The following is a 12,500-nucleotide window of genomic DNA, read 5'->3' as shown; positions in this document are numbered from 1 at the left end:
AATAACTATAACATATAGAACATGCTATACGTTTACCAAACAATCTGTCACTCCTAATCGCTAAATCCGATGAAACCTTATACGTCTAGTCTCTTACGTGAATGAGCTAAATAATATTATCTGAAATTTTACGGTAATGTGCTAAAATTTCACACATAAGTCGCTCCTGGGTATAAGTCGCACCCCCGGCCAAACTATGAAAAAAACTGCGACTTATAGTCCGAAAAATACGGTACATGGTACAGTAGGAAGGGGATTCATATGGCTCCCTTTCGTCGCTGTTTACCTGACACATGAAACGTGACGAATTGTGTGTGTGTGGGGGGGGTGCACTATCCACTTTAGCCGCCAGACCGCAGTAGAGTGTTGAATATCGTAAGATGTGTTTTGTGGCAATTCCAACGTTGACCACAGAGCCAGTTGCTATGTAGAGTGGCGCTATCCGTCATTTTCAGCTGACTGCATTGCAAAATGATTAACCTCCCACCTAAAGCGCATGAAGATAAATAAAGTGTCTGGATGCTGACCACTCGTGATACTTCAAATGTAACAACCGCCATCTTTTGGAGTTATTAAAAAAAACTACATTGGGCACAAGTATTTCATTACTAATCATTATTCATTATTGTTATTTTATCATTACCGTATTTTTCGGAGTATAAGTTGCTCCGGAGTATAAGTCGCACGGGCTGAAAATGCATAATAAAGAAGGTAAAAAACATATATAAGTCGCACTGGAGTATAAGTCGCATTTTTGGGGGAAATTTATTTGATAAAACCCAACACCAAGAATAGACATTTGAAAGGCAATTTAAAATAAATAAAGAATAGTGAACAGGCTGAATAAGTGTACGTTATATGACGCATAAATAACCAATTGAGAACGTGCCTAGTATGTTAACGTAACATATTATGGTAAGAGTCATTCAAATAACTATAACATATAGAACATGCTATACGTTTACCAAACAATCTGTCACTCCTAATCGCTAAATCCCATGAAATCTTATACGTCTAGTCTCTTACGTGAATGAGCTAAATAATATTATCTGAAATTTTACGGTAATGTGCTAAAATTTCACACATAAGTCGCTCCTGAGTATAAGTCGCACCCCCGGCCAAACTATGAAAAAAACTTATAGTCCGAAAAATACGGTACATGGTACAGTAGGAAGGGGATTCATATGGCTCCCTTTCGTCGCTGTTTACCTGACACATGAAACGTGACGAATTGTGGGGGGGGGGGGGGGTGCACTATCCACTTTAGCCGCCAGACGGCAGTAGAGTGTTGAATATCGTAAGATGTGTTTTGTGGCAATTCCAACGTTGACCACAGAATGTATGTAGAGTGGCGCTATCCATCATTTTCAGCTGACTGCATTGCAAAATGATTAACCTCCCACCTGTCTCTCATGCGAGATCCACCCAAGAATGTGGCCATATGAATCCCATCGCTACTGTACATTGTGTTGAGACATATGTCCTGTAAACAAATCACAGCGACTCATCTACAGAGCACATGTTTGACTGGATTTTTTCCGTACCTACTGTATCTTATCTTACCGTTGTGCGACATGCCGACGTTCAAGCACTTCTGGAAGCGACAGTATTGACATTTGTTGCGGGACTTCTTGTGAATGCGACAGTGGAGGTCGCAGTGATCGTACACCAGCTTCAACCTGATGGTGCGCCTGAAGAAACCCTGTGGAAAAACAAGTGTTATACTTCCGTGAAAGAAGCACATTTTAGGATACATGCTTCCCATCATGTTAGTGTGTGGCAAACACATTGTAGTCATTCTTTACAGGCAGCAGCTGTTCCTTGCAACAACAACAAAAATGTGCGTTATTTAAAGGAGGAGGAAGTTAAAGGGGCTGAAGACTGCGCCTAAATAAAGAATGTTTTCTCTTTTAAAACAATTAAAAGTGTTTGCCTGCTTGGCTGACCTCCTCATCTGGCGAGTCCCCCCATAAGACATAAGAACAATAACTACGCTATGTTACCTTACGTACACTCAGTTTGAAAAAGAAAAAAAAAAGTAGGAATAGAAATAGTTTTAGAGAGTGGAAAATGTATGGCTCATGCAGTGAAAGTGACTTCAAACAATTCAGTCCTCACCACTACAGTTCAAGTAGCATTTTTTCCACCTGACCTGCAAACTACACATTGGCAGTAAGACATTTTACCAGTTTCTGACTCTCAAGTGCATGCTAGCCTACATGGTAATAAAAGTTATGTGGTTATCATCACACTATTCCTTTTTGCCTAGATGTGTTGCACACCAGAGTGGTGTATTAAAAAAAGAGTATGGAAAACCAAAAAACAGGCGCCATGACTGTGCAATTGCTGTCGTTTTAATGTTAGTTTTTCTGACAAAATAAACTAGTATAATACGTCAATATATAGTTCTAAAAATACACCAGCTCATAAACTTACAAGAAAACATGTTTTTATTTTGTGAAAGTGTAACTTTGTAGCCGTATTTGACGCACTTTGCTGCTACATTCCTGCAGTTTAGTTTATTAGTTTATTCTTCTTCTTCGGTCAATGGTCAACAAAATAAACAAACAGTTGTACATTCATAGATTGAAAAAGAAAATGTTGCAGACCGAAAGGGTTTAGGCTGAAGTTGAACACTTATTGCGCCTAACCCTATAAACAATGTCAAGTACAAGATGAACTTCCGAAAATTATGAAATGTCCTTTGTACAACATATTATAAATACACATTATACACAACATAAACACAGTTAAATTATATACACAGTAAAGGCATGTGAAATATCTTTGTACACGTTTTAAACCTTTGCACCAATTATATACTATATACCAGTGTTTTTCAACCACTGTACCGCGGCACACTAGTGTGCCGTGAGATACAGTCTGGTGTGCCGTGGGAGATGATCTAATTTCACCTATTTGGGTTAAAAATATTTTTTGCAATCCAGTAATTATAGTCTGCAAATGATGTGTTGTTGTTGAGTGTCGGTGCTGTCTAGAGCTCGGCAGAGTAACCGTGTAATACCCTTCCATATCAGTAGGTGGCAGCCGGTAGCTAATTGCTTTGTAGATGTGGGAAACAGCGGGAGGCAGCATGCAGGTAAAAAGGTGTCTAATGCTTAAACCAAAAATAAAAAAAAGGTGAGTGCCCCTAAGAAAAGGCATTGAAGCTTAGGGAAGGCTATGCAGAACGAAACTAAAACTGAACTGGCTACAAAGAAAACAAAAACAGAATGCTGGACGACAGCAAAAACTTACTGTGGAGCAAAGACAATGTACATCCGAACATGACATGACAATCAACAATGTCCCCACAAAGAAGGACAAAAACAACTGAAATATTCTTGATTGCTAAAACATGATGCGGGACATATAAAAAAGAGAAAAAGCCACCAAAATAGGAGCGCAAGACAAGAACTAAAACACTACGCACAGGAAAACACCTAAAAACTCAAAATAAGTCAGGGTGTGATATGACAGGTGGTGGGTGACAGTACACCTACTGTGAGACAAGAGCTATAATGATGCATGCTTGGTTATGGTTTAAAGTCATATCCAACAATTGCGACGACGACTTTTTACTGTCAACTGAGTTTCGTTTTTTAATGCTTTCTGCTGATGGTGTGCCTCCGCATTTTTTCAACGCAAAAAATGTGCCTTGGCTCAAAAAAGGTTCAAAAACACTGCTTTATACAAACAATTATACTTCCATTATTATTTGTATCTCACATTTAGTTTTTAACTAACTTTGATCATAGTATTAACTACAGTGTTGATTCAAGAGTGATATATTTTTTCAAGACATTGTATTTGACTGCAGTATTTCGTGACCAGCAGGAACACACACCCTACGGCGACGGCGCAATAAACGTGAAAAATGCGCAGAACCACCAAAAAAAATAACGTATTACCCTCATTTTGCCAAAATCTTCATTGGCTTTGGACCAACAATCACAGAGAAATTGTGACATTTGTGTGAAGTATGTCAACTGTGGTGGCTGCTTCCATTGTATTTGTAATCACTCTTTGTATCACTCATTTTGTATTATTATAAGTTATTTCTTTTTTGTAACATGCTAAGTGAATACATGTACTTTTGTACTTATTTCCCCATATTTCTGCACAATAACTCAGATACGGTAACACTGGCGAGCAGTAGAAAATATGCAGTGATTTTTGGTCCACAACATATTTTGCATTATTCATTATTGACATATTTCTTGCCACTTGTTGGATTTTTTCTTATGAGATTTCCAGTTCATTTTCTCATATATTATTACACTCCGAATTTGGTTACATTTTTCCACTTTCAATGTCTATCTATTTGTATTTGTGTTTGACTTTCTCTTCAACTCCTACCAAATTGCATTATTTGAGTTCTACTGAGAGTCAAAGATAGTCTGTTTTTGTGAAAACATCTCTTCAATATTTTCATTTCTTCTGTTATTTTTTGTATTAGCTTCTGCGTATGTCCCGAACAAAACGCAGACATGTCGTGTGTTTGACTCGCGGTGGCTCTCCAGTGTCGTTTGTGAACCTTTACTTCCAATACTTCTTTCTGGGTAGTGTGAAAAGTGACGTAAAATATTTCCACAATTCTTGTGGGTGGAGCAGCCCCATGCTGTACAACAGGGCATTTATACATGTCGAAAAACTATCAAGGAAGAACCGCAAACACATGGCATTAGCTCAAAATTGTCCCCCTGTAGTCACGTGAGGGCCTTTTGACCAATCATTGAGGAGATTGCCTGAAACCGTGTTGGCCATACTTTTTTTTAGTTACGACTTTGCATCGGACCAGGAGCAACATCATGTGTTATGCGGCGCTAATTTTGTGGTTAATTTAGCACCAACAAACATCAGGGGATTGACATACACCTTTATTACTAATGCTGCGGGTCAGAGAATCATCGACATTTGCATTTCAAAATATAGAAAATCTCCTGGGAAAATTGGTAAACATATGGGATTTTTCTACATCAAAATAACTCACCATCTACAAAATTTTATACAATTTATGGATTTATTACATTGTAAGATTTCCTTGTTAGGAACCCCGAACATTTAAATAAAAACATTAAAAAAAACAAAAAAAACCTATGTGGTTGAGACATGTTTCATTGATTCTTTTTGAATATTACAAAAAGTATGAGAATGTGTGAGCTGCTGCATACTCTACTTTACTTATATATTAAGACTCCTATTTGTTAAGGTATTAACAACATCTTTGGATTTTTGACAGACATATATATTTTCTGTCATCTTCATGACCATACAACAGACCTGACCAAATTAAGCAAACATGCGGTCCGTTAAGGTTTTCAATCTGGCCCGCCGGACAAATAATTTTTTTAGATCTTTAAGATGGAAACTGTAGCTGCCATTATGATGTGCAGTGATGTTTTCAAATTACCGTAAGTCTCGAACTATACAAAGTATTTCAATGGATGGAATCTGCGCTTTTGCATGATATACTGGTTACAATTGTAATCTAATTAGTTACTACGGTAATGTAATTAGTTACTATGGTAATCTACGTTTGTAAGTCACCAAGCAGTGTGGGTGGGGAGCGTTTCCACAGAGTGTTTCCAGAGTGGCCAGCCTGAAATGTGGGTGTCAGGGACAGATGCGGAAGGAGATTTTTACAACAAAGTTCTAAAGCATAGTGATTTTTCACATATATCAGATTGTAGGTGTTTTTTTTTTTAACCCTTCGTGTTCATATTTCGCTGTTTGTTGCACTTTTGTTGTGTTTCGCTTCATTGCAAATAATGTCGATCAAGAGGGGATGTGACGTTTATATGTTGTCAATATTCAGTGTTTTATCGGTCCTAGTTAATATTGTAAATCCCATTGTTTATTTTCATGTACATTTTGGGTGTCTCATTCAGTAAAAAAAAATAAAATTCCATTCCGTTTTTAGCACTCAATAAGACATTATTGTGACTTTTTGTATTAGTGTTCCTAAAAATAGATATACTGGCCCCCAGACACATTTTTTTCTCTAAATTTGGCCCCTGAGTCAAATAAATTGCCCAGGCCTGCCATACATCTAGGTCGTATTGTTATTTGATAGCGTCACGGAACCGGAAACTTGGAGCGCTCCTTTAACCAGCTCAGTGGCCTTGCGACCAGCTCAGTGGCCTTGTGGTTAGAGTGTCTGCCCTGAGACTGGGAGGTCGTGAGTTCAAACCCCGGCCGAGTCATATCAAAGACTACAAAAAATGGGACCCATTGCATCCCTGCTTGGCACTCAGCATCAAGGGTTGGAATTGGGGGTTAAATCACCAAATGGTTCCCGAGCGAGGCGCACGCTGCTGCTCACTGCTCCCCTCATCTCCCAGGGGGTGAACATGGGGATGGGTCAAATGCAGAGGACACATTTCACCACACCTAGTGTGTGTGTGACAATCGTTGGAACTTTAACTTTAATGAGCCTTGAGTGTTGCGGACGGACGCTTGTCGTGCGACTTGATCACTGCAGTAGTGAAAAAAAAAAAAAACAGGATTGGGAAGATGCCCGGAAAGAAAGACAAAAACTGGATATCTTGACAAAAAGTTTTGACAGGCAAGCCCACGAGACAAACTGTAGGAGACCAGGGACCTCATGTACAGAGCTGCGTGGATTTCTACTAAAAATGGACATCCGATACGGGGGCGGAGTGCGTGGCCGCGTGAGCAAAATTCTCACAAGAACTCAAATAAATGCCCTGTCTGATATCACAACATATTTGGGGAGAATGATAGACAATGAGAGTGCAGTAATTTTTAATCTTAAATGAATAAAAAAAAAAAAGTGGTTATTACTATTAATTCACAAATTGTTTTTTTATTTAAATTTTTTGAATACTTAATACTGGAATCATATTTGTGTATATTGTATCGGCTGATGTAGTTCTGTTGTCAAAAAAAGGCACATACAGATAAAAAAGGCCAATACCTCAAAATGCGAAATATCTGCGCAGATAATCAGTAAATCTCTAAATCAGGGGTCCCCAAACTTCGGTCCGTGAGAAGTTTAAAGTAAAAAAATAAAATAAAATAATAATAATAATTATTATTATTATTATTTTTTAAATCTGTCCTTTCGAATCCATTTTCTACCGCTTGTTACTCTCTGTGTCTCCTAGCCGATCAGGCAAATCATATTGTCTAAAAATGCATTTTTACATCGATAACGTGACATTATAGCGCTCGGAATACATATATATATATATATATATATATATATATATATATATATATATATATATATATATATATATATATATATATATATATATATATATATATATATATATATACATATATATATAAATATATATATATATAAACACATATATATATATATATATATATATATATATATATATATATATATATAAATATATATATATATATATATATATATATATATATATATATATATATATATATATATATATATATATATATATATATATATATATATATATATATATAAACACACATACATATATATATAAACTAGGGCTGCAACAACTAATCGATTAAATCGATTATAAAAATAGTTGCCGATTAATTTAGTCATCGATTCATTGGATCTATGCTATGCGCATGCGCAGAGGCTTTTTAAAAAAAAAATAAAAATTTTTTTTTTTAAATTATTATTTTTTTTTTTTAAAATAAACCTTTATTTATAAACTGCAACATGTACAAACAGCTGAGAAACAATAATCAAAATAAGTATGGTGCCAGTATGCTGTTTTTTTTCAATAAAATACTGGAAAGGATAGAAATGTAGTATATATATATATATATATATATATATATATATATATATATATATATATATATATATATATATATATATATATATATATATATATATATATATATATATATATATATATATAAACACACAAACATATATATATATATGTATGTGTGTCTAAATAATAATACTCTTAATAGAGAACAATAGGATGACAATTTGTGCAAAAAAATAAGTTATATTTTCAATCAAATTATTAATGATTTATTCTTGCCATACAAATATCTTCCTTACCTTACATCCTTCACAGGCGTGCACGCCGTAGTGAAAGCCAGAAGCTTTATCTCCACACACACGGCACTCGATGTTGAGTGCTGCAGTCGAGGTGTCATCCGGTAGCTTGGAGACCGATGGACTGTCGGCCTGTTGAGGAGGCGACTCTGGCTCCAGCTTGATGAAATCTAAAAGGCAAGATTTTTCCATTTTAGACGTCAACGTGCAGAAGACAGAAGCAGGCTGAGCTACGCCTTACTGTGTGCGTCTGCCTGGGTCCTGTAGCTGTGCATGCTGGTGTAGTCCAGGTTGGTCAAGCGGTCCTCACTCTGCGGAGGACTTGGGTCGTAGGCCACGTCGACGGAGGACATGGAGGCCATCAGCGAGGGCGACAGGGAGGAGGAGGAAGAGGAGGAGATGGTGGCGTAGTCCAACGTCGTCATGTGCGCCGAGTGGCTGCTGTCGTCCAGCTCGGGCAGATCCACGGTGCTCAGACTGAAGCCCACCGGCCAGGCGAAGAGCTGCTGGGTGTCCACCATGTCTGCGTAGAGAGACGAGAGCGGTGACGTGTTAGCTGATACAACGTCGCGTGTTTACTGTATGTGTCCTTGCTTTAAAGAATAACACCAAAATAATCTAAAACACGGACGAGAGTAGAGGGTGGCGAGTGAGTGGGACGAAGATAAAATAGCGAGGAGGGAGCATCACATGTATGCATGTTTTCTTTCCGACAAAACAACAAAGTGCATACATACTATTAGATCGCAATAGGACTCCTCCTCCGTGCTCAGGCTCGTTCCTGCAGTCTGTCTGTTATCTGCTCAATTGAGAGTTAGATTGTGACACAGTCGGAACAAGACAAACTCTGCTCGTAACATGTCCGACTTCCTCTGTTGTTGTTGTTTGGGCGGCTGGCTCTGTGATTGCCCAACCAAAGAACAACACACCAGCAGCAGCAGTGTGTGTTCAGCTCCTGATTCTTGGAATGAATCCTTATTCTGCCTATTTGTTCATCTGTCGTCTTTCTGCTTCTACTGAATAACACTTTTTACAGTGTACAGACCATCTCAATAAATTAGAATATGTTTGAAAGGTTCAACAGGCGAAACTTCTTGATTCTATAAACAGGTGGTCAGGGCAAACCAGGTCTTCTATTCAGGCCTAAACACAGAAGCACTGACCAAGATATACAACTTAAATTATTGTATTTTCCGGACTATAAGCTGCAACTTTTTTCATACGCTTTGAACCCTGCGGCTTATAAAATTGCGTGGCTAATTTAATGTTTTGTATTCAACAAATAGTTGTCATGTACCGACAGAGACACTGAAAAGGTGTGTTATTGTTTGTGTCATGGCGCCGTCTTTTGAACATGTTGGCTCACTACAGATGCTGCAGGTACATTCGTCCATAGCGTTTCTGCTTAAAAGGGTTCTTCATTCATCACTCCAAGCAATGTTTGTAAGATTTACGATATAACTAAAACACTACAATATGTATGGATTCTTACTTACGAAACCGTCCCATGTGTGATATCTGCGGGAATGTTTTGTGCTATCACAGAGTAATCAAGCTAGCATCGTTAGCATTAGCGAATATGCTAACACGCTCTGTCAGTATTATTAACTTACAATGGCATTCTGTATGTATTGTTTCAGTTTTGTAAATTCATCAAAACGTCACCGTGGAGTTATTGAGTCTTTTTAGATGATTGACTTAGGTTTTGTTTGATCAGCCATTTTACTGCCGTGTGGCAAGCACCGTTTGGAAACAATTAAGGTGTGTAAATAAAGATTTACAAAATATTTTCTCCCAATATACTGTTTATCTGCGGCTTATAGTCCGGTGCGGCTAATATTTGTAAAATATTTATATCTTCTAAACTTTAGTGGGTGCGGTTTGAATAACGGTGAGCATTTAAGTCCCATCTTAAAACTCATTTGTATACTCTAGCCTTTATATAGACCCCCTTTTTAGACCAGTTGATCTGCCATTTCTTTTCTTTTCTGCTCTGCCCCCTTCTCCCTTGTGGAATGGGGGGCACAGGTCCGGTGGCCATGGATGAAGTGCTGGCTGTCCAGAGTCGGGACCCGGGGTGGACCGCTCGCCTGTGCATCGGTTGGGGACATCTCTGCGCTGCTGACCCGTCTCCGCTCGGGATGGTCTCCTGCTGGCCCCACTATGGACTGGACTCTCACTATTATGTCAGATCCACTATGGACTGGACTTTCACAATATTATGCTAGACCCACTCGACGTCCATTGCATCCGGTCTCCCCTAGAGGGGGGGTCCTCTCCAAGGTTTCTCATAGTCATTCACATTGACATCCCACTGGATTGTGAGTTTTTCCTTACCCTTATGTGGGATCTGAACCGAGGATGTCGTTGTGGCTTGTGCAGCCCTTTGAGACACTTGTGATTTAGGGCTATTTAAATAAAAATTGATTGATTGATTGATTGATTTATAGCCCACAAAATACGGTATAGGATTGTAGTAAAATTCTTACCCTACAGTCTTTTAGAAATGTGTAGCATTTTATGTACTGCTTTCTATACTTACGTGTATATTCAATGTTTTTGCCCGATCATATTTCAGCTTTTAAGTGTTGCCATGTCAGTCTAATCCACCCTGGGCCTCCAGAATCAGGACTGGTGTCCCGATGTCACTTAAGCTACATGGCAATGGGGCTGTTTTTTTTTTTAATTTGTTGCAAATTTGCCTCAAATGACAGCATTTTTGGTCCTCTGATTGGGTGAACAGAGTAAAACCAATAAAGTTTGACAACAAGAAGCTGTCAGTAAAGCACACTAAAAGTTGTCTGCCAACCGACAACAAACAACAGAAGAAGACATAGTTCAAATAGCTGAATAGACTGTAGCGATTTGCACACACACACACTCACAATGGCTGTTGGATAAGGAGACAAATAATTTACTTGGGATCAGGCATTCCTAAAAATCCGGCAGCCCCGGAAAGTTCACCGCTCTCAGACTATTGCTTATGAGTGAGTGTGATGTACTTAAATTTGTATTGTTTTTGTCATTGGATGGACGTTGTAGCGACCTGGCAGTTACGTGTAGTGTTGGAGTTTGTGATGTCCGACTGTCTCTGTGGCTGTGAATGCGTCGGGGGGCACATTTTAAGCACCAGCAGGTTTCAAACGTACCAAACCAGCTCAGGTATCAGCTAAAATGTTAACAACACCCATCTCCTGCAGCATTATTCTTCTCAACACAAGAATGACATGTACACAAGAGTATAGAACATTCAGAGATAGATTTGGACATCCTGTTTAAAATATAGGTTGTCCTAAAAAAAAAGAATTGCTGAAATATGTGAGTCAAAGGTCTTTTCTCATGTTACTGTGTTCTCTGGCATATGAAGCTGGATGGAGTCTGAAATTTTGCAATAATTATTGCAAAATTTCAGACTTGCCTCAAAAGTTCAGAGTTTATTTAAAAATATTTTTTGAGCAACAACGATTGGTAAGAGTGACAGCATGCATGACTAAGTGTAACAGTATCAACAGTGACGCGCGATCAGGGAGTCACTGATCATTATAAGAAACAAAAAAAATAATAATGATAACGTTGAAAATATTTGTAAATGTATTAACTATATGATTTCTATTGTTTTTAACATCTCTTAGGTAAAAATCACTACATTTTGCAATTTTTCCTGATCAAATACAGGGCAGAAACTTGAGATTAGGCTGAACGAGCCAAGTCTACCCTCTGAGTGAGCAATGCTTTGGATGGCATGAGCTTGTTTCTTTAGTCAGAATGTCCACGATATAATGAACATTTATAATACACAATAAGTCCTTTTCCACCACAGGAACTTTTTCATCTACCTGGGTAAGTAAAGTTCCTCCTGTGTATCCACCAAAAACTACTTGTGTAGATCTTCAGGAACTATTTTTAGTTCCTAGTAGCGAGGTGGGACTTTTGAATAGTTCCAGGAAATTTCCGGCTTCGTTGTCGACCGCTGATTGGTTAAACACAGTAGGGGGCGTTCCTAAAACATTGTATTCTAAGGCCCCTTCTACACTAAGGTTATCCAGGCTATATCCCACCTAACCTTATCCTTGTCCACACACACACACAATGCCACAGTTTAAGACCTCCTGCGTCCGCCGGCGCAACGTGACTAAGTACGCATGCGCGAAAAAAAAATTGCGCGTCATAGTCACCTCTGACCTGGAAGTGTATTCTTACCCTGTGTTTCAATGTAGCCTATTGCCACATTTCTCTTAACAGTAAACCTTGCTTGCCTCACCATGATACATGAATCATATCTTTAATGGACGTGTGAAACTAAACAATGGGATGAATAACATTTTACAACAATCAATCTAGGGATCTAGATATCTGGTCAGGATTGTAGGCTGAAATTGGCGGTTGTACTTGACGGCCGCAACCACTTCATGGCTTCACAATAGTTATGGAGTACAAAACTAGATGTTGAGTAATT

The 12,500-nt window shown here is 38.2% G+C and overlaps 1 protein-coding gene across 1 annotated transcript in view; it reads right to left on the bottom strand.

Annotated features, from left to right (window-relative positions):
• Positions 1-12,500, bottom strand: part of pparg (peroxisome proliferator-activated receptor gamma) — a 75,558-nt gene that overhangs the window by 23,399 nt on the left and 39,659 nt on the right. The window contains exons 2-4 of the mRNA XM_062037813.1: positions 8,286-8,567; positions 8,048-8,214; positions 1,564-1,702 (exon numbers count right to left, since the gene is read on the bottom strand). Coding sequence (XP_061893797.1) covers positions 1,564-1,702; positions 8,048-8,214; positions 8,286-8,567 — 588 coding nt within the window. The remainder of the gene's footprint in view (positions 1-1,563; positions 1,703-8,047; positions 8,215-8,285; positions 8,568-12,500) is intronic.

The sequence above is a fragment of the Entelurus aequoreus genome, linkage group LG26 (assembly GCF_033978785.1).
Source record: "Entelurus aequoreus isolate RoL-2023_Sb linkage group LG26, RoL_Eaeq_v1.1, whole genome shotgun sequence".
Taxonomy (NCBI): domain Eukaryota; kingdom Metazoa; phylum Chordata; class Actinopteri; order Syngnathiformes; family Syngnathidae; genus Entelurus; species Entelurus aequoreus.
The sequence above is the reverse complement of the archived record's forward strand: the minus strand, read 5'-3'. Positions and strand labels throughout refer to the sequence as shown.